The following is a 27832-nucleotide window of genomic DNA, read 5'->3' as shown; positions in this document are numbered from 1 at the left end:
CACCCCATGGGAGACCAGGATAAGTACCTGGCTCCTGCCATCAGATCAGCGCGGTGCGCCGGCCGCAGCAGCCATTGGAGGGTGAACCAACGGCAAAGGAAGACCTTGCTTTCTGTGTCTCTCTCTCTCTCACTGTCCACTCTGCCTGTCAAAAAAAAAAAAAAAAAAAAAGAATTGGATTGTTAGTGTTGAGATTACATTCATTCACTTGACACTTCTTCAGGAGGGTAGAATCAGAGGTATTGAACAGCTGTGGGGTACCATTCACACAAGCGCCCTGGAATTGTAGAATTCAAAGATCTGTTAAAATGTGCACTAATATTAAAGAGTAAAGTCAGTGTTCACTTAATATTGAATTTGGTATTTGGTGGTAAATGTCAGTAATTACTTATAATGTCCTAATTATGATTTGTTTAGGTTGTTATTGAAGATAGTTATATATATAAATAAATTTATGAAATTAGAATAAAAATAGTTCATTTAACAGTCTTAGATTAGAAATGTACTACAGGGGAGGGGTTTGACTGAGCAGTTACGATGCTGCCTGGGGCATGCACAGCCCACATGAGCATTCCTGGGTTTGAATCCCAGCTCCACCTCGGATTCTAGCTTCCATTGCTACTTAGGCTTCCCTGGGAGGCAGAAGGTGAGTACTTGTGCTTCTGCCACCCACCTGAGAGTTGCAGATTAAATCAGTTCTGGCTGTTATAAGCATTTGGGCAATGAACAGGTCCCTCTCCCTCTCCCTCTCCCTCTGTTGTGTGTGTCTGTCTCTCTCTGCCTGTGTCTCTCTCTCTCTTTCTCTCTCTCTCTCTTTCCCTTCCCATCCCTCTGGGGGGGGGGGGGGTAAAGAGGGGGAGGGAGGTGCCTTTCAAGTAAATAAATCTAATATTAAAATCAGCAAGAAATGCACTACAGATGATGTCTATTTCAGATATTTAGAAATGTCATCATAACAGATTTGTATGTTCTAAGCAACTAATTAGGTTTTGAGAGCTCCATGCCTCCTCATCCCTGAGAACCAGAGAGCTGAGGTATGCTTCAGTTGCCTTGAATTAGAACATCAGGTACTCTCTAGATAAGCTGTTACATTTGTTTCACCATGATTTTGGCTTAGCTCCAAACTGTGCCTCAAAGTGAAGCTAAGTATTTTCTAATGGTCATACTTTATAGAAGCAAGCAGGACACAAATAGACCTGGAGGGAAAGTTTAGGAAGAATTGTAAGTTATTAGAATTTGGGTATAATAACAAACAGAGGTTTCCAAAATTGCAATCCTCTTCCTTTTATCAGGTGTTAATTTTCAGATAAAATAGGAGGAAACTCAGAGGGATTTTTAAAGGTACCTATGAGAATAACTCTTTGTACATCTATGGACAGCTTGCTGTTTCCTGATGTTTGCAGCATGATGATTGTTTACTTGAATACCAATTTATTTATTTAATATGGAAAATATTCTATCCTGCTAGCCTTACTAATATTGTCATTCTTTGTTTTTAAGAAAATATACAGATTTTATTTGTAATATTTCTTTCGCTAAACAAGCAGGCCATTTTAAAACTTCTTTATATACATTTTAAGTCTTAACCATTTTAAAGCTTTCTTTTCTTTCCTTCTCTTTGCAGAAGTGACAGTGTGTTCGTGTTCTTCGGAGGTATCAGCCAAGTTTGTTCTTCATGCTGTACAGCTTGTGAAGCAAAGAGCGTATCGAAGTCATGAGTTCTATAAGTTCTGTTCCCTTCCAGAGAAAGGGACACTCACTGAAGCTTTTCCTGTCCTAGTAAGTTTGAACAACTTGGAGTCACAAACAATTTCTTTTGCTTTTTGGTATGGGTCAACACTGATTAAATCTGATGTTATATGTTGTATTTAGAGGACATTGAGACTTTACATTTTGTTATTGTTAAATAAATGAAGTAGGAAGATAAATCTAATTAACATACTTGAAAGCAAGTCTGATGTTAATATTCGTGTCTTTTTAACTCTTGAATAATTTAGTCAAAGAGAAGTGCTAGTTGATAGATTCTGACACCTGGTGACTGATCTAGATTGTTGCCTTAGGTTATTTCCTTATTTAAGAGTTTTCTACATCTCACTTAAGTTCATTTGTTAATGCCCTTTTGTTGAGAATCCATGAGGTTAATTCAGTTTGTAGGTGAAACTGCTGCTGCTTCATGTTTAAGTTTTCCTGAATAATGGAAGATTGCCATCCACTCATACCTTCACAGTTGGAAATGATGACTAGTGCATCCTCCATAGAAAAGGAGTGTGCTGATGTCGTCTGTTAAACTCCTACTTTGTGTTTTCAGTTGCTCCCATGGCTACTAGTTAGTTTCATTTGTGTTCTGGATGTCAGTCTCACATAGTTCTTAAACTTCCTCATGTGCTAATTACTAGAAAACTTGATTTAAAACTCAGTGCCAGGAGTAGTTTTTCTTTATTTATTATTTTACTTTTCAGTAAGAAGGAAGACTAAGTGAACATTACTTCATTTTGCTTTGGTTCCCAAGAAGCAGCCGTGGCTGTTGAATATGCCTTACAGAGTCATCCTTTCTCTTGTCATTATTCTCAGTTGTTTTTCTTTTGGTCCTAGTTTTTCATTCCACTTTGTTTTCCCACTGTATTTTATTATGTGTGCTTTCAAAAGCTGCCTTGTATCTCTTCTGACCAGAATTGCAGAATTCTATATAAATGACTATGTATGTCAATGCCAGCACTCTGTCTATACAAGCATGGCTAGTCTGTCTATTATCCTTGCTGGTAGAAGTTCTTTGAGTTTTATTGCTTTAAAATAAGAAAAGTTTGAAAGTATAGAATGCTTCTGAAATAGCTAATATTTTACATTCTGAAATATGAGCAAAATTGAGATTTTTGTACTATGATTTACTTCTATTTGTAGGGTGGAAAAGCAATTGAATTCTGCATTGCTCGTTGGTGGGCAAGTCTCAGTGATGTCAATATCGATTATACCATTTCTTTCCATGGGATAGTGTGTACTGCTCCTCAGTTAAACATTGTAAGTCCTACAGCATTTCCATTATTTTGAATGTCAATTATTTGTATTATTGAAAAATTATTTCATTGGTTATATTTAAACTTTAGTAGAGAAATTTTCACTGCTTCTGAAAAATAATAGTAACCTTTGTTCATGGATACTTACACACTTTATACTATATACTTTTATTTTTTTAAGTACAAATTATTTATTTTCAGTAAAATATGGGGCATTAATTTGATACATATTCTTTGTAGCATGCATCGGAAGGAATCAACCGTTTTGATGTCCAGTCCTCCTTGAAATATGAAGATCTGGCTCCTTGTATAACTTTGAAGAGCTGGGTCCAAACATTACGGTATGACTCAGATATGTTGTCGGGGACAGATCTTGTATTCTTTGGAAAGAGTCATTTTTTTACCTTTGTTTTTTAATGTTTATTATTTTCATCTACTTGGAAAAAGCAAGAGAGAGTGAGATCTCCCATCCACTGCTTCACTCCTTAAATGCCCACAATAGCTAGGACTGGGCCAGACCCAGAAACTGCAAACATGTCTCCTGCATAGTCATCAGGGGCCCAGGCACCTGATTCATCATCTGCTGCCTCCCAGGATCCATTACCAGGAAGCTAGATCTGAAGCAGAGTAGCGGGGACTGGAACCAGCAGCACTCCGGTATGGGATGCGGTAATCCCAAGTGGCCAGTTAACCCACTGCGTGACAGTGCCCATCCAGAGTCATTGTTTGAATCCATCTGAGTACTGGAGATAAAAATTCATTACTTCTTGCCTGGGCATCCTCACTTTGTCTTAAGATGAAGCCCAGCAACAGCTTCCAGCCTCACTGTCCCTCTTGACTGGCAGCATTAAGAATGGCAAATAGGTGATCCCAGTTATGAGTGGTTAGGATCAGTGGGCATTAACCTTTTTATTTTTTGCTATAAAGTAATCAGTTAGCATTCTGTCTGATATTATTATGTGAATCCTTACCTGATCATTTTCAGAAATTGCAATACTGGAAAGTTTCTTGAATGGTAGAAATTGAAGCAGTTAAATATTTTTGCCATAGCAGCTTCTTTATGAAAGCAGGGCCATGACCTGTGCTCACATATTCACTACATTATAAAAGATACATGGTTTTTGTTTAATCTGACTGTAATTTACATCAACATGAAGCCAAGTAATAAATGCATTAAGATAACCAATTGGAGGCAGGTGTTTTGGTGCAGTGGGTTAAGCTGCCCCTTGAGATGCCCACATCCCTTATGGAGGTTCTGGTTCAAGTCCCAGCTACTCTGCATCCACTCTGGCTTCCTAATGCATCTTGGCAGGCTGAAGATGGCTCAAGTGCCTGGGCCCCTGCTGCCCATGTTTAGACCAGGGTAGAGTTCCAGGTTCCTGGTTTGGGACTGGCCTTTCTCTAGCTGTTACGGGCATTTGAAGAGTCAAGCAGCAAATGAGAGTCTCAGTCTCTCTCCCTCCCTCTTTCCTTCCTTCCCTCCCATCCCCTTTTTCTCTCTCCATGTGTGTGCATGTGCTTGTGTCACTCTGCCTTTCAAGTAGATAAAAATAAATATAACTTTCTTTTAGGGAGATAACCAATTAGAGATGGTAGTGAGCGATAGGGTAATGTCTAGATACACGACCTCCTAGAATTATGAGTAAAATTAAAACTTTCAACCTTTGAAGATAGAATAAATTGTGTCATCATCCTGCCCTAAATTTCAGCAATTGGAAGTAAATTTAAAGGAGTAGATTATTATATTTTACTGACATTATTAACTATGTTAAAAAATTTACTTTCCCAATCTCAGTAAATTCCTCTGTAAAATCTATACCTTAATAGCTTACTTCAGAGAGTACTAAAAAGATAAAGTACCCTGGGTCAGGATGAGGGCTTGCTGTGGTCCTTGGAATGTGGGGAGCAGTAGCTGGCCTGGTGAGGTCCATGATGTGCCCACACAGCACTGTTGGTGGTATGCACAGCAGGATACAAATCAGAACCTGTTTTCTAGCACTGTCAGTATTATTATCCTACTGTTGGGATTTGGTTGTATTAAGAACTGTTTGCAGGGCCAGTGCTATGCTGTTAACTGGTTAAAGCCCCGGCCTGCAGCATATTCCATATGGGTACCGGTTCGGGTCCCAGCTGCTCCACTTCCGATCCAGCTCCCTTCTAATGCACCTGGGAAAGCAACAGAGGATGGCCCAAATCCTTGGGCCCCTTCACCCAGATGGGAGACCTGGAAGAAGCTCCTGGCTCCTGGCTTCAGATCTATTCAGCTCCGGCTATTGTGGCCATTTGGAGAGTGAACTAGCAGATGGACGACCTCCCTCTCTCTGTCTGTCTCTCCTTCTCTCTGTAACTCTGTCTTTCAGATAAATAAATCTTAAACAAAAAATAAAAAAGCTGTTTGCAACATTTGAAAATGCTTTTATTGTGGAAATATTTCCTTTGTCATATTTATTGCAAAATTTAACTATATATGTTGGTACGATTTTTTCAAAAAATTATACAAGTTAATAATTAAGATGCTATGAAATCTAAGAAGGACAGTTTTCAGGAATATTAATCTATCTCTTTTTGCAATATGTTATATAAATTTTCTTGCCTATAATTTTGTCTCATTAAATAAACTCTAGAATCAAATCAGTTTTTAATTGCCTCATTACAGCCCAGTGAGTGCAAAAACAAAGCCCTTAGGATCAAGAGATGTTTTGCCAAATAATCGCCAACTTTATGAGATGATTCTGACATACAACTTTCATCAAGTAAGCACCTAGTAGAGTATACTCTTACCTATATAGTGTTTTGTTTATGAATAATAAAATCACAAGTGGAAGGACGGGATATGGTAAATGAGATATAATCAAGTACCTAATACTGCTTAATTCAGAATCATTCTTCAACAAATTATGATTTGTAATTATTTAAGTACCATTCATCTGTGAAGTCATAAAGTGTAATTTAATGGTGACCTAGCCTTCGAGCGTCAGGTTTTATAGTCACCTGTACCTGCCTAGTGATGCCATCTGACCAAGGGATGGTTGGATGTCTTACATGCCCCCCACTTGCTAAATAAGGTACTGGAGCAGATGGCTTTCTGTGAAGCAGACCTTGGAAAAGTGGAGAAAAGAGCAGGCTAGCTCCTAGTTGAGATGACTGGTAAAAGTAATGAAACTGCAGTTAAATGCTGAATCAAAGAACTGTTATAGAATCAATGAGATTTCAATAAAGATATTATTGAAGCACAATATGAATTTGTTTTTACTTTGATGGAAATGTTTGATTTCTGTGAATTGCTAGATTTCTATATATATAAAGTGGTAGAGGTTTAGGAAAACAGAAGAGAGTGTCACAAAGGTTGTAGAAATTCTCATTATACTGCTTTATGAATGAGTACAGATATCTAGGCTTATACTTTTTAAAGTCTGTAAAGTAGAAGTGCCTTTATTAGTGCCAAAATAGTAGATGTTCTGCATTTTCAAAGTTTTTTCAAGAACTTTTAGTATATTTTTGTTAAAAATTTATGTCAATAATATTAAAAATTTATAGTAGAAATCATACATAAAGTATGTCAAGTAACCATTCTTATCTTTTTATAGCCCAAGAGTGGGGAAGTAACTCCAAGTTGCCCACTACTTTGTGAATTATTGTACGAATCAGAATTTGACAGCCAACTGTGGATTATTTTTGACCAGAACAAAAGACAGATGGGTTCAGGAGATGCCTATCCACATCAGGTATAACAGAATTAAAGACACTATTTCCTGAACTCATGAATTTCTGACTTTTATTGTAATATTAGTGGTTTTATACACCGTGATTTTGCATTTAGTGCCTTTACAAACCCCAAGGAGCTCCATTGTTGAAGGACAGCATGACAGCTTCTCTGCATGCATCTGAGCTGAAGCCCACTTGGGGGCAAAGGGGACAAGGACAAGTGGAGGTGCTGGGTGGCGTAGCTTTTTGTGTGTAGTATTTCTGCTTCCTGCACACTACTTTCAACTGTCTGAAGTGGAAAGCAAATCATCTAAGATGCATGAGCACCGTGAAATGATCCCAGGTCTGAGTGAGATTTACCAGAAGCACTGCAGTAGTGGCCACTGTCTGCAGTTTATTAGAACTTGCAGGTTGAAAGTACATGACAACACCGTCTTGTGCTGTCACATTGAAGGGAAAAATTTTTTAGCCATATAATTTAGAGAAATTTTATCCAAGAGTGAAATATTAAAAGGAAGTAGATGAAGTAGATAGTTCCTGTAGTTTTATGCAGAATAATGAAAATAATTTATATAAGTTTTAAGTTAGCCAATCAAAAAATGAGATTTTTTTTTCTCAAAGCAAGTAGTATTGTATCTCAGTACATACTGGATTTGTGCAGTGCTGTTATGTTGGTGACTGTTTACATCTTCTCAGAAGAAACTGCTGATGCAAAATACAGCATCCCATTTTGTTATACATATTATATAGGGTCAAACACAGATTTCTATTCCTTGGTCTCTGTTGACTTCCTTTTTTTCTGTAATGAGGGAGGTGACATTCTGGTTATAAAAAGACGTCAAATGTATACACTCATGTATGTATATTCATATTAGATATTATTTAGAACCCCAGTTTTACTAATTTTTTGACACTTTGTGTATGTCTTAGATGACCCACAAATTAGAAAATGTTTGCTTGTGACAGACTTGAGTAGATACTGGTTGAGCTTACAATATCAGTATGTCCTGTTGTAAAAGGAACAGCTTTGGAGTCAGACCTTTTTTGAGTTCCCTGACACTTTTCTGTGTGGCCTTAGTCAAGTCACTTGATGTCCCCTGTCCTGTTCACTAGCCAGCATGTGGCTAACTTTGTGTGTGTGTGTGTGTGTGTGTAAATGTATGGATACTAGCTCACAATGTGTCTCACATTTTATAGGCACTCAGTCACTGTTGCTCTTTATCTTCTTGCTGTGGTTTCAGCTTACTTGGTTAAACTTACTTTAAATGTTTTTCTTTTTCAGTATTCTTTGAAATTGGAGAAAGGAGATTATACAATTCGACTACAGATTCGTCATGAGCAGATCAGTGATTTGGAGCGTCTTAAAGATCTCCCATTTATTGTTTCTCATAGGTTGTCTAATACCTTGAGCTTAGATATTCATGAAAATCATAGCCTTGCACTTCTAGGAAAGAAGAAATCAAGCAATTTGACATTACCTCCCAAATATAACCAGCCATTCTTCGTTACTTCCTTACCTGATGATAAGTGAGTGATAATGTCACATTTACTTAATGCTCATCTTATGTACACTGTAGTCTTTTTAATGTGAGTCCATTACATTAGGCTGAATTAATAGTATGTTTTCATGTATCATTTTAGGCTGAAGTTATTTCTTACTTTGATTTTTGAACTCTTAGCTATGGGAATGATTTCAGGGTGGAATTGTTTTGATGTTTTTCTCCTAAACTATCTTTGTGAAACTTCCATCTTTGAATTCTTTTATTAGAATACCCAAAGGTGCAGGACCTGGATGCTACCTTGCAGGATCCTTAACATTATCAAAAACTGAACTTGGAAAGAAAGCTGTAAGTATTAGTTTTTTCACATTGAAATTACCTATTCTAAAATTTTCATTTCTTTAAAGATAGAAATTAATTCCACTTTGCACTTTGCAGAATGAGTAAAAGAGAAAATATCCTTGGAGAAAAAATATTTTTCATTATTTTTCATATTTTTCCCAAGTTGCTAGTGAAGGTAAATTAACTTTTGGTTGCCTTTTAAAATATGTCATATTTAGATATTAAGTATGTGTTTTCACAAGCCCAGCTGTGGTGGAATGGCCCGGCTAAGTACTTGGGCCCTGAAACCATCCTGACTTATCTCACTACTATGCTTGAGCTTCCTGTGAAGCATGTAGATCCAAATCAAACATGGCTTAAGTGAATATCTTTAAAATTAGCATAGAATTTTAGCAACATAACAGTGAAAGGGATCTATAAATAGATGTGGTTCTTTTTGGGTGCTTCCAAACACCAGTCAGAACAATTACTACTAATGAAAAGTAAATTTTCACACTTGTATAGGCCTTTCTTTTGTTGGAATTTTACATAATTACATAAATGAGAGAGATTTTGGGGAAGCTGCCTTTTTATAATTTCAGTGTTTTTTATTAGAAATATGGTTGTTGTAGTTTAGAAACAAATGTTACAATTTTATAGGTACCTGTGTTAGTGCTTCTCCATCTGTGTGTTCATTATAAATTTATTATGTGAGTAGTGTTTATATAGACCTGTCATCTTTTGTCATATTACCATTTTAGCTCAATGCCAGTGAAAGTTTTCATTCCTAGAGTTCTACATTTCTCTTAGGCATTAGTTCTCACAAAGCAAAGTAAGTCTACCATCTAATGCTAGAGGCTATAAGTGCTGTTATCAAAATGAGTAGATCTCATACATGTTAAAAAATTGTCTTCACTTCTTGCCACTAATAAACCAAAAGCCATTCATTCACTGTCATTGAAGCATAATTTGGGAATTTGATGCTTAGAAAGAGCTGCCTTACACTAACATTCCTTAGGTGTCATTTCAGTTATACTACTAACACGTATGAGTACCTGCTTTACTATAATTTGAAGTTAATCATTAGTTAAAGATACTAGAATCTGTATATGGGCTGATTGAAGAGTTCCTGGTAGTCTTTCTCTGTAGATTTCATTTCATGGGAAGTGTAGCTGCTTCAGCTGTGGATTTTCCACCAGATGACAGGTGACTCTTGTGAAGAGTCTGCTTCCTTAGGAAGAGTATAACAGAAATGGCATTGCTAGTCAAAGTGGGACTTTAGGATTTCAGATGTAGTACTTGGCTGTGTTGTTTCACTGGCAATTTTTGAAATCAAATTGTAAATGTGTGAGATTAAATTTGTTCATCAGAAGAGGCAGCAATAATCTGAACTTACGTTACAATTCTCATCACATTGTCTGTTTAATTTTTTCACAGCAGTTTGCATTTCTTATGTGTTTGGTAGTTGGGATAGTAACTGTTAGTTTTACTGTACTTTGAATTTCTCAGTATCTAAATGATGCTTTTTATAAAACTACATAGGCTTGTGTGATTAGTATGACATACTTTAAAATCAAAATCTATAGATCATCACCTAAATATACTGTCTTTAAAACTTTTTATAAACAGATTTTGATCTAATAGCTTTTTGAAATAAAAGGTTGAAAAACATTTTTCCCTAGAGTTAATGTATTTGGGTGCATTTTTCTTTTAAAAATGAAGTGGCAATTTTGCTTTTTAAGAGCATGCCATTTTGATCATAGACTTGACCCTCCTAAGTGCTGTGACGCATACAAGTGGAACATAAACTGGAAGAAAGTTAGAGGAGGTGTCTCCATCCTGTGTAGACTGTGCATGTTTTCTTACAGAATGTCCTTCTAACTCCCAGGGGCAGTCTGCTGCAAAACGACAAGGAAAATTTAAAAAGGTACTGATTGTCAGTTCTTAAAAAAGATGTCTTAAAACCTGATTTACATAGTAGTTAAACTTTTTTTTATGTCACTATTATAAATCTTTTTTAAAAAATCTCTTTGTTTCCTTTCTTTACGTTCTGCAGTATAGTGCTCTTAGCGACGCTAAGCTATAGATATGCTGATTTTCTAAGGATTTTTTTAATCAGAAATTGCTGGAAGTCCATTGTTTCCTATGTATAGAAACATTTCTTATAATATCAAGTAATAGATGAAATTTTCAATACTCAAAATCCTAGAGAGATGAATTTGATTTTTTAGGTGTGTAAGCCGAAACACTTAATTGTTTTAAAGTTTAAAGGCATTTTAAATTGAATAATTTGATTAATAAAATAGTCTGCATTTTTTAAGTGATGTTTATTTTGTTCTTTTTTTTTTATTATTCAAAAGTCAAACTTACAGAGAGAAGTCTAGGCAGAGAGAGAGAGAGGTCTCCCATCTGTTGGTTCACTCCCCAGTTGGCCACAGTGGCCAGAGCTGCACTGATCTGGAGCCAGGAGTCAGAAACTTCTTCCGGGTCTCCCATGTGGGTGCAGGGCCCAAGCACTTGGGCCATCTTTTTTTTTTTTTTTTTTTTTTTTTTTGACAGGCAGAGTTAGACAGTGAGAGAGACAGAGAAAGGTCTTTCTTCCATTGGTTTACCCCCCAAATGGCCGCTAAGGCCGGCACTCGGTGCTGATCTGAAACCAGGAGCCAGGTGCTTCCTCCTGATCTCTCATGTGGGTGCAGGGCCCAAGCACTTGGGCCATCCTCCACTGCACTTCTGAGCCACAGCAGAGAGCTAGACTGAAAGAGGAGCAACCAGGACAGAATCCAGCACCCCAACCAGGATTAGAACCTGGGGTACCAGCACCACAGGCAGAGGATTAGCCTAGTGAGCCGCCGCGCTGGCCTTGGGCCGTCTTCTACTGCTTTCCCAGGCCATAGCAGAGAACTAGATCAGAAGTGGAGTAACCGGTTCTCGAACCCGCGCCCATATGGGATGCGGGCACTGCAAGCAGCAGCTTTACTGCTACACCACAGCGTTGGCCCCTATTTCATGTTCTTAACATCTGTCCTAGTTCTGAAAAGGCGGAGATAAAAAGAGCAGTGGACAGAGCAAGAGCAGAAGTAAGGACCGCTGGCCCAAATTAAAGTTTAACACCAGGGTCACAACAGATTGAAGGCATAACTCACACATGGTCTGGTTGACTTCCCTACACTTTATTATACAGTCTTTGATGGAGTGCTGTAGACACAGTTGACTCGGAAAAGAAAGTTCCTGTTTCACATAGCATAGAGACAGGAATGCACATTAGATGAGCTGTCTGCTGAAGACTGAGTGACATCATTCAGCATAAAGAGAGCTAATGACATGAAACTAGAGATCGCCATTTTATAATAGATAAAACTCCTATATTAAGTATCTTCTGAAGCAATGACAGGCACTTTGTTCAAATGAAATGCACCACTAGAAATTCATCTTTCCAGATAAAGCACTCTGTAAAGACCAGCTGTTTCAGCTGGGTGTCTTGATCCATTTGAGGACCATGTAAATTCATTTAATGGAACAAAATCACCATTAAAAGAAAAAACAAAATAGGAAATGTCAGTTCACTGACTCAGAAGACTGTAATTTTATTATACACGTTGATATGTGTATCTTTGATACATTGTGAAAATAGTTTGAAAGCCACTGCTTTGGAAAACAAGCAAAAGATATTCTGGGAACCCATTAAAAGTAGAGGGAACTTGTCCTGAAGATTGTAGCCAGCTTTTTTCTTTATTTTTTACCTTTTGATTGGCCTTTCAGGAGTTTGGGTAGGTTATGCTTGGATTAACTTATAGAAGGGAGGAAAGTGTTAAATGAACAGGAAGTTGTTATTATTTGGAAGTTACTAAAGCTTTGTATGAAGAAGTTGGCAGCTAGAGTTGCCTCTGCTTGTTCACTCTAAACCTATATCTTTAGTGCAAGTACACAGTAAAACTGTTATTTTGAAAATAAACAGTATAATCACAATTTTTTTGGTTGGTAATAATACCAGCCTGCACTTTACCATCATCCTCCATGGATTTGTTCACTTGATTGCATTGACTTTTGATGTGGAAAAATCTACCAACTTTTTAAAGTTCATTACAGTATGAAAGAATACAGTTACTTTTATCAGGTCATAAATAACATGCAAATAAGATATTAATCTTTGAAACAGTTATTTTAGTTTGTTAAAAGCTTAACTTTTTTTTAGTATATAGTTATTAAGAACTAAAAAAATTGCAACTTTTTAACCAAATTTAAACAGTGGTGTGCTATATTGCCCAAAGAGTAGCTTCTGTCTTGGCAGGTACTTTTGACTTTCTAAAAAACAGTGTTCAATTCTTGCAATACTTCATGGCTAGAAAAATTCTGTAAGCTTATTTTTAAGTGTCTACTATAGAAAGTACTTTATAGCATTTCTATCCTGATGATTTTTCTCGACTAGCTCTTTAAACCACAATCAAGTTTTTTAAGATTTAAGGTCTAAAATCATTTCTATTACATTGATCTGGGGTTAAGCCTTTGAAAAGTGACTTGTGAAAATACTTGACAAAAAAAAAAAAACAAATTACCATGATAATGCAAATGAAAAATAACTCTGTTTTCTTTTGATTAGAAATTAAGCCTACCAGGCTCATAATTTTTAATAAAAAATTCTTATTGTGAGTACTTTATTGGATGGTAATAGCATAATCACTAATTTGACATATTTAATATATAAAATGCTAACTATAAAACTCTGATACAATTTTCCTTAGATAATTTATCATAAATTTTGTGTCTTTTGTGCTTTGGAGTAATAGTTTGAGATTGCTATGATAAGTGAGTTTTTAAAGGTCTTTATTAGAATGAAATGTTAATTATATGAAATAATTTTACTGGATTACTCATTTTAGATTACATTTTCTCTCTGTACTAAGACACTAATGGCAAATGCTTTCCCTTTGAGTTTAAAGGGAGGAATTGCCTCACAACACACAGTCTTCCTACCAGGCAGTGTCATACCTCTCTCTAGTTGGGATAAGCATAGGAAGCTGAAGGACACTTGCTCTTAGAGTGAGAACTGCCAAGCAAGGGTTCACATTCTAGCACATTGCATGACAAACATGATTCTAGGAGAATAATTATACTATAAACACTATAGACCCCTCTATACCTGACTTCTTAGATATGTTGTCTATACTGTAAAGATGACATTGAAGCAGTCTGTTAACATCAGTACTAGGTAGATTACCAGCTCAGATTTTATAGGTGCATTGCCTTGGCTTTTCCCAGGAAATGGTCCATCTAGGAGAGGGACCCTCAAAAAGGGGAGAAGGACGGGTGTGGAGTCCTGAAAGAGTTAACCCAAGCAGTGGCCCTCTTTCCTTTTTCCATTCTTACACTTCACATATAAGGCCTTTGTACCCAAACTACTTGGTCTCAGACCTCAGGGAGAGTGGTGCAGACTGGCCACAGATAGCTTTACATAGGTTACTTCACAGTGAAGTGTTCTGAGCTTTCTTTTTTTTTTTTTTTTTTTTTTTTTTTTTTTTTTTTTTTTTTTTAAGATTTTATTTATTTGAGAGGTAGAGTTACAGACAGTGAGAGGCAGAGAAAAAGAGAGGTCTTCTGTCCGCTGGTTCACTCCCCAAATAGCCGCAATGGCCAGAGCTGCACCAATCTGAAGCCAGGAACCAGGAGCCTCTTCTAGTCTCCCACACGGGTGCAGGGGCCCAAGGACTTGAGCCATCTTCTACTGCTTTCCCAGGCCATAGCAGAGAGCTGGATTGGAAGAGGAGCAGCCAGAACTAGAACCAGTGCCCATATGGGATGCCAGTGCTGCAGGCAGAGGATTAACCTACTGAGCCACAGTGCCAGCCCCGTTCTGGGCTTTCAGTGAGTCATATCGGAGTAGTAGTTACTATTTTGTGTTGTCATCCTATTAGCACTCCAGTGGTAGGTCTTCCTTTTTACTATGCTTTTAAACCCTCAAATTAAGTTTAAATGTGAACATTGATAAAATGGCCATTTTTATACAGTATGTATGTTTAAAGATCCTATTTGGGGGGAAATAGGGACTTGGAATACAGTTTTCGATTGAACTTTATAAGGTTTTTCCTGAAATTACCATAATTAGGGCAGTGAAGTCTTTCTGGTAATATGATTTGTTCCAGTTTCAGAAACTTTGTTAACTAAAATGAATGTAAAATTTTAATGTAGCAGCATTTTTAATACAAATCTGAAGATAAAGTTTGAGAAAATGACTTAATAAATAATGGTTTATTTAAGACACACAGTTATTGTGCTGAAAACAGATCTAGCAAGTATAATGTGATTTCATTTCACAAATTCTGTGTTACTTTTCTTAACTAAATAAGTACATGCTAATACAATAGATGTGTGATTAGACTCCACTTCTCTGCTCTCTTCAAAGCAAAACTCAAACGAGGTATAGATGTGTTTACTTGCATTCTGTATTCATTGGTCTTTGCTCATAACTGCACATGACACTGTTCTTGTCAGTGAGATCAACCAGCTCTAATGCCAGGTTTTCTGGTCCCTGCCCTGTTATGCACACTACTTCCCAACCAAACCGTCCACTGATCAATTCCTCTTTCTTCATTGTAGTTTCTCCATGACCCCAGATTCCGTTTGTTTTCTGTCTTTCTCAGTCACAGAACATTTAATAGTAGAATGCTTTGGACTCACCCTTTCCCCTAAGACTTGTCCCTGCCAGTTATATTCAGCCTTATCTAATTTATAGTTTTCAGTACCAAAGCAAGCACTGTTGATTTCAGATCTGTTCATGTCTTCCATTTTGCAGCATGCTGTTATCCTAAGGCATTATAGGGATTCCTAGGTTGGCTTCTTAACTTGTTTTCCTGCCTCCATTTTTGCCTTCTTTGAGCCATTCTCCAAATAGTATCCAGTTGCTAAAAACAGCCAAAATGTTAAATCCATATAGGATCCATAATCATAAAAAAAAAAAAGAAATCTTCATTCATATCACTGCCTTGCATATAGCTCTGGTATTAGGCTTCTTAGTGCACTTAGAATAAATTATATTTTATCAAGCTGTACTTAACTTTCTCAGAACGTGCAACAGTGCTTGCTGTTTACCCAGCTCAGGGTGTCTCACTTGCTCATCTTGGGCTGCTGCTTGTCTTCAGTTGGGTTCATGTAGATGAGATATTACCTCTTGAGAGTGGCTTTCCATAACCTTGTCTACATTGGTTCCTCCACCTTACAATAGTCACATACATTGTCCTTTTACTCTTTTTTTTTTTTTTTTTTTTAAGATTTATTTTGTTTCTTTGAAAGAGTTACAGAGAGAGATAGAGACAGAGAGAGAGGTCTTCCATACACTGGTTCATTCCCCAGATGGCTACAAAGGCCGGAATTGAGCCAATCTGAAGCCAGGAGCCAGGAGCTGCTTCCAGGTCTTCCATGTGGGTGCAGGGGCCTAAGGGACTTGGGCCATTTTCTGCTGCTTTCCCAGGTGCATTAGCAGGGAGCTGGATTGGAAGTGGAGTAGCCAGAACTGGAACTGGCACCCCTACGGGATGCCGGCCCTACAGGCCAGGGTTTTAACCCACTGTGCCACAGCACCAGCACCTGTTTTAATTTCTTCGTATCATCTGTCAATATCATGAAGTATTTACTTATATGTTTATTATTTGAATTCCCATGTTAGAATTTGCCCATAATGGCAGAAAGGGCCTTGTCCGCCCTGTTCATCACCTGTTCCAGAATTGCTTATTACTTTGCAGGGGCTCAGTCAGACCCATAGATTTTATAAAGATGTAAATATCTCCTTTAATTTACCTGCAAAAGAGCATCTTTTTTCTTTTTGGTTTTAACTTGTTTCCTCCCCTGATCAGATTTAATACGTGAAAGGTCAGTGTATTTTTGTTAACATTCTGTCAAGCAAAGCTAAGAAAACCAAAAACTCTTAACTCTTTTATTTTAAAACAGAAATTGAAGCATCAATATTTTAAGGTTTAGGAGAAAATTAATGAGATCTCAGATTGGAATTTTTTATGTATTTGTGACGCTTTGAGTCTAGAGTACAATATAATACAATCCAGGTGCAGTCCTGTGTGGACATGATGTTCAGCTGTTGAAGATGATTTTAAAGTATGCAAAATTAAGTATATTAATCTAAGAATTTCTCTCCACATTTATAGGATATAATCCCTGTGCATTATTACCTGATACCTCCACCAACAAAGACTAAGAATGGCACCAAAGAGAAGGAAAAAGATTCAGAAAAGGAGAAGGATTTAAAAGAAGAATTTACAGAAGCATTACGAGATCTTAAAATTCAGTGGATGACAAAGTAAGTTTTTTAATGGATTTTAATCCTGTAAATATTTTATTTTTCCAGTTGTAGCAATAAATATATATTATATTCAAACATGTTAATAGCATGTGGTAGGATTATATTTATAAATTTTGTTGTGTATATTTTTATAGTTACCTTTTATGATAGGAATCTTTAAAATATGTATCTTTTAATTTACTCCAGAATATTATGAATAAGAAAGTGTCATATTCATCTACCCTCCAAAGACAGTCATTGTCCTGTATTTTTCTGTTTGTACATATAGCAAAGGGAGTGATACTGTCTCCTAGTTTTCAATTTTTCATTATGAACATTTCCTTTGACACTTAATAGCCCATTAAAATGCTGTTTTTAATGACTATGTAGTTTATGGTCTGCTGAGTGTATTATCTATTTAAACATTTTATCTGGCATTTATGTGACTATAGCTTTTCTCTGTAATGCTTTGATGAACATTTTTGTCATTAAGTGTTTTTTAGGTTCTATCAGCATCTTAAATATAAAATTATTGAGTCACATTAATTTTTAACAGTTGCTGTGTTTTGCCAAATTGCTTTCTAGTGTGAATTTATTAATTTATACTTCCTTTACCAGTACATGAGTGCTACTACAAGGTTCAACAAAGGCCCTTAGTGCTGTCTTTATATATATTCTTTAGTGATTATTAAAGTTGAGCTTTTTAAATGTCATCCTTCATTTTTTATGTAAATTGTATCAGTTGAAAGTGTTCTTTTCCTATTTTTCTATCATGACATTAGAACATTCTTGTAACTTTTAACTTCCTAAAAGTTGTAGTATGAAGTGATTCCCAAGGATTGAACCATGATAATGATAATTCCACTCCACATTGATAAATACCTTTGCACTTAAAGCTAGATTGTTCCTCCACCCAAAGATAAGTCTTTATGTAGGTCTCTCTCTGGCTGATTGCAGGGTGTGACAAGTGACTGTATAATGGTAATTCTTGAAAATTAAATGGAAGAGAGTGACTTTGAATATAAAGATCTGAGGAGCACCTTGTTCCTGCTCCCCAGTGAAACGAGTGAAAATTATTTTTAAAACAACAGCCTTTTAAAGCCTTGTCCTAAGGGCATACAGCAAATGAATAAACATCTACTCAAAAATATCTATGAGAATTTGGCAAGAAAAGTGAGAATCTGTAGTATTTGTACCAAGGCTGATGCCTGTCTTCGCCAGCCACACCTCCACCTCTATACCAGTGAGACAAAACCTTTACACTTCAGACTGGTGCCACAGCGGACACAGACAGGCTCCCTCTCTGCCAATTCCCAGTTGGAGGGAGGGGTTTCCTCCTGGGAGGAACAGGACATTATTTTTCATCCTGCCCAGCTACCTGTTGCTAAGACTGAGTTCCAGCTGACTTTGGTCAAATGATAAAGGCCCCCTCTGTTCAGCCCTCACCTGGGAAGTGCTGTTGAGAACACTGGCGTCCTAATGCTCACAGAAGACTGTGGCTCCACACCAGACAAGGCTTCTCTGTCCCTATCACACATACCCATTTCCTAAAGTGGGAGTATCACTCTCCCATCCCTACTCCAAGACTTAGGCACAGAGATTTTGCCAGTGGAGCAGGAAATAATAAAACCAGTAGCTCCTAACTTTTCCTGAATGAACAGACTTCACTTCGGACAGAAAGTAGAAAAATTTGTGTCTAGGTTCTCTCAAAAGCAGGTGGGGAAAAAAAAAATTAACAGCCTTCAAAAAACTGGTGAGAGTACCAGAAAGGAAGAGAGAAAGCAGAAAACCTAATGGGTGAAGACTCCACCTAGTTATTATACAACATAAATCTACATGTCCAGGGTGCTCAGTGAGCTCCAGTTAAAACAATTGTAAAGGAATCCACAGACGTATCATAGTAAAAATGCTGAAGGTCAGGACCGGCACTGTGACGTAGAAGTTAATACTCTGCCTGCAGTGCCAGCATCCCATGTAGGCACCTGTTTGAGTCCTGGCTGCTCCACTTCTGATCCATTTCCCTGCTAATACACCTGGAAAAGCTGTAGAAGATGGCCCAAGGCCTTGGCCCCCTGCACCCCCTACACGGGAGACCCAGATGAAGCTCCAGGCTTCAGCCTGGCCCAGCCCTGACTGTTGTGGCCATTTGGGGAGTGAACCAAACAGAAGGAAGAAACCTCTTTTCTTCTCTCTTCCGCCCGCCCCAATCTCTGCCTTTCAAATAAATAAATCTTTTTTTTTTTTTTTTTAATTATGAAGGTCAGCTGTAAGGAGAATATATTCTTGAAAGAAGCAAGACAAAGACGACTCACCACTTAGAAAACAACCTTGGGAAAACACTACAGAGGCCAGCACTGTGGCGTGGCAGGTAAAGCCGCTGCCTGCAGTGCTGGCATCCCATGTGTGCACCAGTTTGAGTCCCAGCTGCTCCACCTCCTATCCAGCTCTCTGCTATGGCCTGAGAAAGCAGTGGAAGATGGCCCAAGTCCTTGGCCCCCTGCACCCACATGGGATATTCAGAAAAAGCTCCTAGCTTCGGATTGGCCCAGCTTCAGCCATTGCAGCCATTTGGGAAATGAACCAGCGGATAGAAGATCTCTTGCTCTCTCTCTCTTGCTCGCTCTTGCTCTCTCTCTCCCTCTCTTTAAAGGAGGAGTTGGATTTTTTAAAAAATATTTATTTATTTGAAAGTCAGAATTACACACAGAGAAAGGAGAGGGAGAGAGACAGAGAGGTCTTCCATCCGCTGGTTCACTCCCCAATTGGCCGCAACGGCTGGAGCTGCACCGATCCGAAGCCAGGAGCCAGGAGCTACTTCCAGGTCTCCTACGTAGGTGCAGGGGCCCAAGGTCTTGGGCCATCTTCTACTGCTTTCCCAGACCGTAGCAGAGAGCTGGATTGGAAGAGCAGCTGGGACTAGAACTGGTGCCCATATGGGGTGCCGGGGCTTCAGGCCAGAGCGTTTACCTGCTGCACGACAGCACCGGCCCCTCTCTCTCTCTTTTTCTCTCTCTGCCTCTGCCTGTCTATAACTCTGCCTTTCAAATGATAAATAAATAAATCTTAAAAAAAAAAAGTACACTGAGTGAAAGTAGCCAGTCTCAGAAGACCACATATTATGTGATTCCATTCAGATGAAATGTCCAGAATAAGGAATTCTACAGACAGAAAGTAGGTGAGTGGTTGCTTAGGGTAGGGCGGTTAGGGAGAGTTGATAGCTCAGTGCTGAAGAGCATATTTTAAACTTGACTGCTGTGATGTTCGCATGTATCTGTTAATACACAAAAGTTATTGAAATGTACATTTAAAATGGGTGAATTGTGTGGTATGTGAAATATATCTCAAAATTATTTTTTTAAATGTGAAATTAAAAGTCTTGTAAAACATGCAAGATTTAATGACAAAGTACTTCATTATATTAGAGAACTAGATAAATTAGTTGCAAAGCCATAACAAATGTGGTTAAGACTAGTGAGAAGAATGATGCAGAAAATTAAAAGGATGTAGAAAACAGCAAAGAATTTACATATAAAGATCTTTGAGAATTTATGAAGCCTTAGTACATTTTTTAGACAAAATCTTCTCTATAATTAAGGTATGGTTATTTAACATTTAAAGTGAAAATTTTGATTTTGCTCTGGGAGGAATAAATAAAATCAATTTGATTTGTTCTTTGTACTTAGAATAAGCACATAGTTGAATATATGGCTTAAATTTTGTTGTTTGTATTATTTTCATAAAGTTTCACTCAAAATCCCAGTCAATCTTGTTTTTTATACTGTCACTATAATATTTTATAATATTGATAATATTTTAAACAAATTTCATCTTTCTGTGATATCAGTAATTTACCATATTTTTGAGTCATTCTAATCCATACAGTCAGAAAGAATTAAGTTTTATTCACCTTCCCCTTCCAGGAACATGGTCTTCTTATTGATTCAAGACTTTAGAATATTCAGAAAAAATAAAAATGTTTTTATACAATCTTAGGCTTTTCTAGATTTTAAAATCTTTAATACTATTAGTGAATGTCTCTTTTTAAAAAAAATCTAGTGTGTAAGATGGTATATAAGAAAACTATTGTATTTGCTATTATCTGAACATTTAATTGAATTTTAATCAAAACAGTTTTCAATTTCGTGTTGTTGGCTTTGTAGGTATTCATTAATACTAGCTGCAAATGTTAATCCTTTCAGTAACTGCAGTTGACGCTCTGTCTCCAGGTTCCCACTAGGGGCATGCTTGTTGTGTCTGTACTGAATGTTTGCATTTTTTTTTCTTACCATTATTCCCTAAACAATATATTATAACAACTGTTTACATAGCATTTAGAATTCTATTAATCCCCTTCAGATATGCAGAAAAGTTCTTTTTTCATAAAAAGTGAATATTTTTCTTTCTCACCTAGATTGGATTCTAGTGACATTTATAATGAGTTGAAGGACACATACCCTACTTACCTTCCTCTGTATGTTGCACGACTTCATCAGTTGGATGCTGAAAAGGTTGGACATGTTCATTTTTAACATTTTATTAGGTTTATAATTTTAGATAAGGTTTATGTTTTGAATCAAGATGCATTCTTACCTCCTCTATTTTCCATTCTTACCAACTGAAGACATGTTTCCCCAAAGTGAATTTGGCATTAACTATTTTTATTGAGGCAGTTGTCTGGCCACTGCTATGAGTTTAGTTTAGGATTCTTGGTCGTGCTAGATCAGTGAGAGGAATTGTGGAGAAGACACCCTAGGGACTGTTTTCATGACCTTAGGCCACAGGGTAGAGAGCAGGAGGCAAAAATCTTGGCCATTTGGAAATCTAAGCACTTTCAGTGAAAGCTTTGTTAATGATTCTCATTTGTAAGAATTAGCTATGGTGCCAGACTGTCTTAGCAAGACCACTCTCTTTAGTAATCATGGCAGTTGGAAAAAATCATTGTGGATTTTGAGTCAGCTGGACCTCTTAAAAGCCTAACAAGAGATAAACAAAAGTCTGAGAACATTATAGTCATAGTTACGATGTTGATTATAGTATTACTCTCATTGTTGTGGTTTTAATGGGATAGAAAGCATTTGTTTCGTCAAGTAGTCCTTATTTAACTTAGGTTTTCAAGTGTGGGTCCAGAAGATCAAGAACATAGGTGATCACATTTCTAAAATGTTAAGCACAAAGGGAGTTGCCTTTATAAAAAACGTTTAAAAGTTGTATGAACTTTATATTTTGCCTACTCTGACCATTGAACTCCAGCAAGGAATGGAAACTACATGTTTTCATATGTGAGCTCAAGTTTTCTAGATATGCTGGCAATTTAAAAAAAAAAAAAAAAAAAAAAAAAAACCTTAGGAGTTAGCGTGGAGTCCCTGGGCTATAAATGGTTTACACAGTCCCCTCTCACTGTGGTTAGAACTTTTTTTGAAGCAACGGAAATGACGGTGCTTTAGTAGACTGATTGATACACCCATTTTTTTTCTTATTTCTTTTTTCCTCCCCAGGAACGAATGAAAAGACTTAATGAAATTGTTGAAGCTGCAAATGCTGTTATTTCACATATAGATCAGACGGCCCTAGCAGTTTATATTGCAATGAAGACTGACCCCAGGCCTGATGCAGCTATTATAAAAAAGTACCTAACCAGTAAATAATCTTTCTTGCATCTCATTTCTTAGTTACTTGCTTAAAAACTAGGAACTAAAGTTACTTAGGATATTCTTTTCTGATGTTTAATTATATTCTTAGAATCAGAATTATCAGTATTAAGACACTCCCTCCTTAGAAAGTTTGTAATTGTTTTCTTCATTCTTTTAAGAAAAAATCCAAGGGAAGTAGTTTGCCTCCTCTGCTGTCAGGGATTTGAACAGTTTTGAGCAAGCAGTCCAGCCACTTGGGTTTGTGTACATTTGAGATAACAGAGAACACAAAAGTGCAACACCCTGTAAAATTAAACTGTGGCTGGTGCTGTGCCACAGCGGCTCAAAGGCCCAGCCTGCAGCACTGGCATCCCATATGGGCACTGATTTGAGTCCCAGCTGCTCCACTTCTGATCCAACTTCCTGCAAACGTGCCTGGGAAAGCAGCAGAGGATGGCCCAAGTGCTTGGGCCCCTGCACCTACGTGGGAGACCCAGAAGAAGCTCCTGGCTTCAGATTGACCCAGCCTCAGCTGCTGTGGCCATTTGGGTAGTGAACCAGCAGACGGAAGACTTTTCTTTATCTTTCTCTTACAAATAAAATAAATCTTCAACAAAAAAGAAAAAATTACATTCCTTTAAAAAACATATTTATTGACCCATGGCATGTAAAGCTTAAAATTTAATTTGTAATGCCTAATAAAATAAATGATAAAACAAGTAAATCAGTTTGAAACTATTATCTGACAACTTTAGTTTTATAGAACTTATTTTTTTTTTGAGGAAATGGGGATTTTTTTTTTTTAAGATTTGTTTATTTCTTTGAAAGAATTAGAGGGAGAGAGATCTTCCTTCCACTTGTTCACTCCCCAAATGGCTGCAGATGAAGCCAGGAGCCTGGAACTCCATCTGAATCTCCCAAGTAGGTGGCAGGGGCCCAAGTACTTGGGCAATTTTCTGCAGCTTTCCCAGGCACGTTAGCAGGGAGCTGGATCAGAAGTGCAGCAGCTGGGACTCAAACCGGCGCCCATGTGGGAAACCTGAATTAACTTCACAGCTCCCAACTCCTGCATGTCCCAGCCCTGGCTCTTGTGGGCATTGAGGAATGAACCCTTGAATGTGAGACCTTTGCCTGTCCCTGTCTCATTGTCTCTCTGCCTTTTGAATAAATTTTTAAAAATTTTTTAATTAAAATAGAGGACTACTGTTGACCTTAACCTTAGAGACTTGGAAATAAACTAGGATAAAACCCTGTAATACTAAGAGTGAAGCAAATTTTTCTTTGGCAACATTGTATCAGTTTGTCATGCCCTGTGATTAAGTGTGTTTCCCCAGGCCTCTGCTTTGGCCAGACTTAGGTGGACTTGGGCCAGATTGTGTGTGCACAGAGGACCACATCCGGGTCTGAAGTGGATCCCTCTCAAGGCCAGATGCTGTCAGGGAATATTAAGTATTTCTCATAGGTTTCATCTATTGCCAGGTAGCAGCCAGACTTAATGATTGTTCTTGTGTCAAAGATAATCATTTTATAAAATTAAAAACAATATTAATACTTTGTAGGTAATCTGACATCAAATTTTAATTAAGTCTATATTGCACTTTGCTTATTTAGACATTAAGGTATCTGATTGAAGTTATATTTCTTCCTTTTACAAAGGTTGTGGTGGTTACCTACCTAGATTCATTTAAAAGATGTTAATTAAGCAAATGCTTAATGTAAGACATCACTGAAAAGAACTTACTTATAAAATGAAGAAGGTGGCCAGCACGGTGGCTCAGTAGGCTAATCCTCCGCCTGTGGCACTGGCACCCCGGGTTCTAGTCCCAGTCGGGGCGCCGGATTCTGTCCCGGTTGCTCCTCTTCCAGTCCAGCTCTCTGCTATGGCCCGGGAGTGCAGTAGAGGATGGCCCAAGTCCTTGGGTCCTGCACCCGTATGGGAGACCAGGAGAAGCACCTGGCTCCTGGCTTCGGATCAGTGCAGTGCGCCAGCCGCAGTGGCCATTGCGGGGTGAACCACCAACGGCAAAGGAAGACCTTTCTCTCTGTCTGTCTCACTGTCCACTCTGCCTGTCAAAAAAAAAAAAAAAAAAAAATGAAGAAGGTACTCTGAGAAAATTTACAATCTTATATGAAATGCAAGTTAATCGCTATCAAATATTTTAAATTTTAAAATCTATAGAAAGGAGAGCTGACTTTCTTCCAAGTAGGGAAAATACATTGGGTTAATGAACTATTCAGTCTGAGCAGATCAGTACTAAATTTTACAAGCATGCAGGAAAGGAATAGTCTAGACAGGTAGAATTTAGATTATTGGAAGATAAGATGGTACAATGGAGTGCTTGCTGGTAATCCAATCTCCATCTGCCAAGTGTAGAACACCTGTGTCACCCTACCCCCCAGCTTCCTTTTTTTTTTTTTTTTATCTTTTATTTAATGAATATAAATTTCCAAAGTACGACTCATGTGTTACAATGGCTTCCCCCCCATACCGTCCCTCCCACCCACAACCCTCCCCTTTCCCACTCCCTCTCCCCTTCCATTCACATCAAGATTCATTTTCGATTATCTTAATATACAGAAGATCAGCTTAGTATACCTTAAGTAAGGATTTCAACAGTTTGCTCCCACACAGAAACATAAAGTGAAAAATAATAGATGATCCCCAGCTTTCTTTTGACGTCCACATCCTTCCTGCCTCCCTCTGGACACCTGGGAATAGTCGGTTTTAGCATGAGTAATAAAACTGTCTTGTCAGTCCAGCTGTTCCAAGGGCCCCATTCTCTTTCACAAAATGGGTTAATCATTGTACCTGAAGCCTAGAGTTGTCGTAAGGCAAAAGTAAAATACTGTTAAGACATTTAGGATGATGCTTGGCATCTAAAAGGTAGGGGTGGGAGGGTGGCTTAACAAATGAGAAGCTATGTAGGTTTTACACCCCAAGAAGCTACTCATCAGTCCTTTGATTCTTAAGTCAAAAATTAACAAGCTGTCCCCAGAAAGCTTTCTATCCATGTAAAGGGAATGGAAGTTGGTTCTTCAGAGTTTGAAACTCTGGTGTCTTTGGGTATAGTTTCATCTACATTGCCAGTGTTGTTAAGGTTGATTACTGCCCTCTTAGATGAACTCTGCAAAGGTGAAAGAGTATCTCCGTAACTCTGTATCCACGTTGTCTCCCCCCTCACTTTGAAGGTGCAGAACCAAATCAGCTTTGAACCTCTGAGAAAGTTCCAGTCTTGGAAAGTGTTTCAGCAGCAGCCTTTACCCGATAGTGAATGTTCTGTATCTTGTAGCCTCTTAAATAACCAGCACTCACTCATAAATGTACAAAGTTAATGGGTGAGCCCTCCAGCAACCAAATTGTTGGATTTGTAATTGTGTCTTCTACTAATCCTCACTGGTTTTACAATCCCAGTGAATTTTATATTCCACTGTGTATCCTTCTGAATCACTGTCAGGTCATCCTGCTTCTAAATGCCTCAGGACATTTCCTCAGCACTCGAGTCTTCATTGTCCATTCACATATTTGGTATGAGTTGGACAGAATGCTCCAGATGAGCAAACATTCGAGATACTAATGTTTCTCCCTGGAGTGTTGGGTGTTGTACAGGTATTTCCTTCAGTGATGATTGAATGACTGTTCTATGCCAGACAGTGTCGTAGGCACCTGCAGTGTATTGGAAGGAAACAAAGGTGTCTGTTACTGGAACAAGCCAGGTTCCTGAAGAGATTCAAAGCACAGATTCCAGAACCAGACTTCTAAGCTTAGGATCCCAGATCTGCCACTTCCTAACTGGAAGACAGTCAGAAAATCGCTTCATCTCTCTGAACTTGTTTCCTCCTTTGCAAAATGAGGATAATTGTGTTGAATGCAAAACAAATTAATACGTTAAAATGCCAAGGCAGTTGTTGGCATATCCAGAGTAAGCATTTTATTTGTTTGCTCTGTTACTACATGAAAGTTCATGACTAGAAGGCCGGCACCGCGGCTCACTAGCTAATCCTCCACCCGCGGCGCCAGCACCCCGGGTTCTAGTCCCGGTCGGGGCGCCGGATTCTGTCCTGGTTGCTCTTCTTCCATTCTAGCTCTCTGCTATGGCCTGGGAGTGCAGTGGAGGATGGCTCAAGTGCTTGGGCCCTGCACCCGCATGGGAGACCAGGAGAAGCACCTGGCTCCTGGCTTTGGATCAGCGCGGTACACTGGCTGCAGCAGCCATTTGTGGGGTGAACCAACGGCAAAGGAAGACCTTTCTCTCTGTCTCTCACTGTCCACTCTGCCTGTCAAAAAAAAAAAAAAAAGTTCATGACTAGAAAAACCTCTGTGTATATATACACATTAATAAAAACATGAAAATTTCTATTTACCCACTGACTGGAGACTATAGATATTGGCTTAATTAAGAATTATAACAGAATTTAGAACCAATTAATCTTTCAACTCTGTTGCTTATGGCATTCTGTTTCAACCAGATATGGCTACCCTAACTTATTAAATCTGTGTATGTAATATAGTGACTTTTTTGGTGTTTATTAATAAATTTATTTCATGTACAATATGGGAATATATACGTGGATTCATAATATTTCTACATTGTAAATCTTAGGTGAGAGAATGCATGGATTTAATTTCATGTAAGTCTGTATTTTTAAAGAAACTTTACTGTTATATGAAATATTGTTTTGATTTGCTCTGCAGTGATATGGACAAGCAGAAATCGACCCTCGTAGACGCCCTTTGTAGGAAAGGCTGTGCACTGGCCGACCACCTTCTGCATGCACAGGCTCAGGATGGGGCTATTTCAAGTGACGGAGAAGGACGAGAAGAAGAAGGAGAAAGTACTCTGGATTCTCTGTCGGAAACGTTCTGGGAAACTACCAAATGGACTGATCTTTTTGACAATAAGGTAAATCCGCTGCTTGTGGTAGCCCAGCTCTTGCTGATGACCTCACAGGGCCCCTGCCCCCGAGCCACCCCTCGTGCCCCATTGCCTGCCAGAAGAAGAGAACAAGTAGAAGGTGGCTGAGCTCCACTCCAAAAAAGATGCCTGATCCTTCAGACCTTCCTGACCTGTTTGGAAAATGCTCTACCATTATTTATCTGTCTGCAAAGTGGCTGTTTAACCATTATAAATAAATAATACAAGCATGCTTCCAAAATGCAAGAATTAAAGATAAAAACTTAGACAAAAGAAACATGTTTATATAATTTCATGCTTTTTAAAGAACTTTTATGTCCAGTTAAATTTTCGGAAATCTATAGTGATTATATTTTTTGTTTCTACCATGATTTTCTTTTTTGTAATTGTTTGTTAGCTCTGATGTCTTCTGCATTCAAGAGACATTTTGCAATGGATTCTAACAGCAAGTGATTCCTCATAGTCC

General features: G+C 38.0%; 1 protein-coding gene across 4 annotated transcripts in view; it reads left to right on the top strand.

Moving 5' to 3' along the window:
- Window positions 1–27832, top strand: part of TPP2 (tripeptidyl peptidase 2) — a 90236-nt gene that overhangs the window by 59357 nt on the left and 3047 nt on the right. Inside the window, exons 17-28 of one of the 4 annotated variants that reach the window (XR_011378714.1) lie at window positions 1625–1779; window positions 2899–3015; window positions 3252–3352; window positions 5668–5764; window positions 6599–6736; window positions 7999–8243; window positions 8485–8563; window positions 10425–10463; window positions 16690–16841; window positions 21235–21331; window positions 22319–22460; window positions 27147–27354. Coding sequence is in view for 2 of the 4 variants with exons in the window: in XM_002713015.5 (XP_002713061.1) it covers window positions 1625–1779; window positions 2899–3015; window positions 3252–3352; window positions 5668–5764; window positions 6599–6736; window positions 7999–8243; window positions 8485–8563; window positions 10425–10463; window positions 16690–16841; window positions 21235–21331; window positions 22319–22449; window positions 27147–27354 (1559 nt within the window). In the remaining 2 variants the exon portion in view is untranslated. The remainder of the gene's footprint in view (window positions 1–1624; window positions 1780–2898; window positions 3016–3251; window positions 3353–5667; window positions 5765–6598; window positions 6737–7998; window positions 8244–8484; window positions 8564–10424; window positions 10464–16689; window positions 16842–21234; window positions 21332–22318; window positions 22461–27146; window positions 27355–27832) is intronic. The other 3 variants (XM_002713015.5, XR_011378715.1, XM_002713016.5) reach the window with 3 other exon arrangements.

This window comes from Oryctolagus cuniculus, chromosome 9, assembly GCF_964237555.1.
Source record: "Oryctolagus cuniculus chromosome 9, mOryCun1.1, whole genome shotgun sequence".
Taxonomy (NCBI): Eukaryota; Metazoa; Chordata; class Mammalia; order Lagomorpha; family Leporidae; genus Oryctolagus; species Oryctolagus cuniculus.
This window is presented reverse-complemented; position numbering and strand designations above follow the sequence as displayed.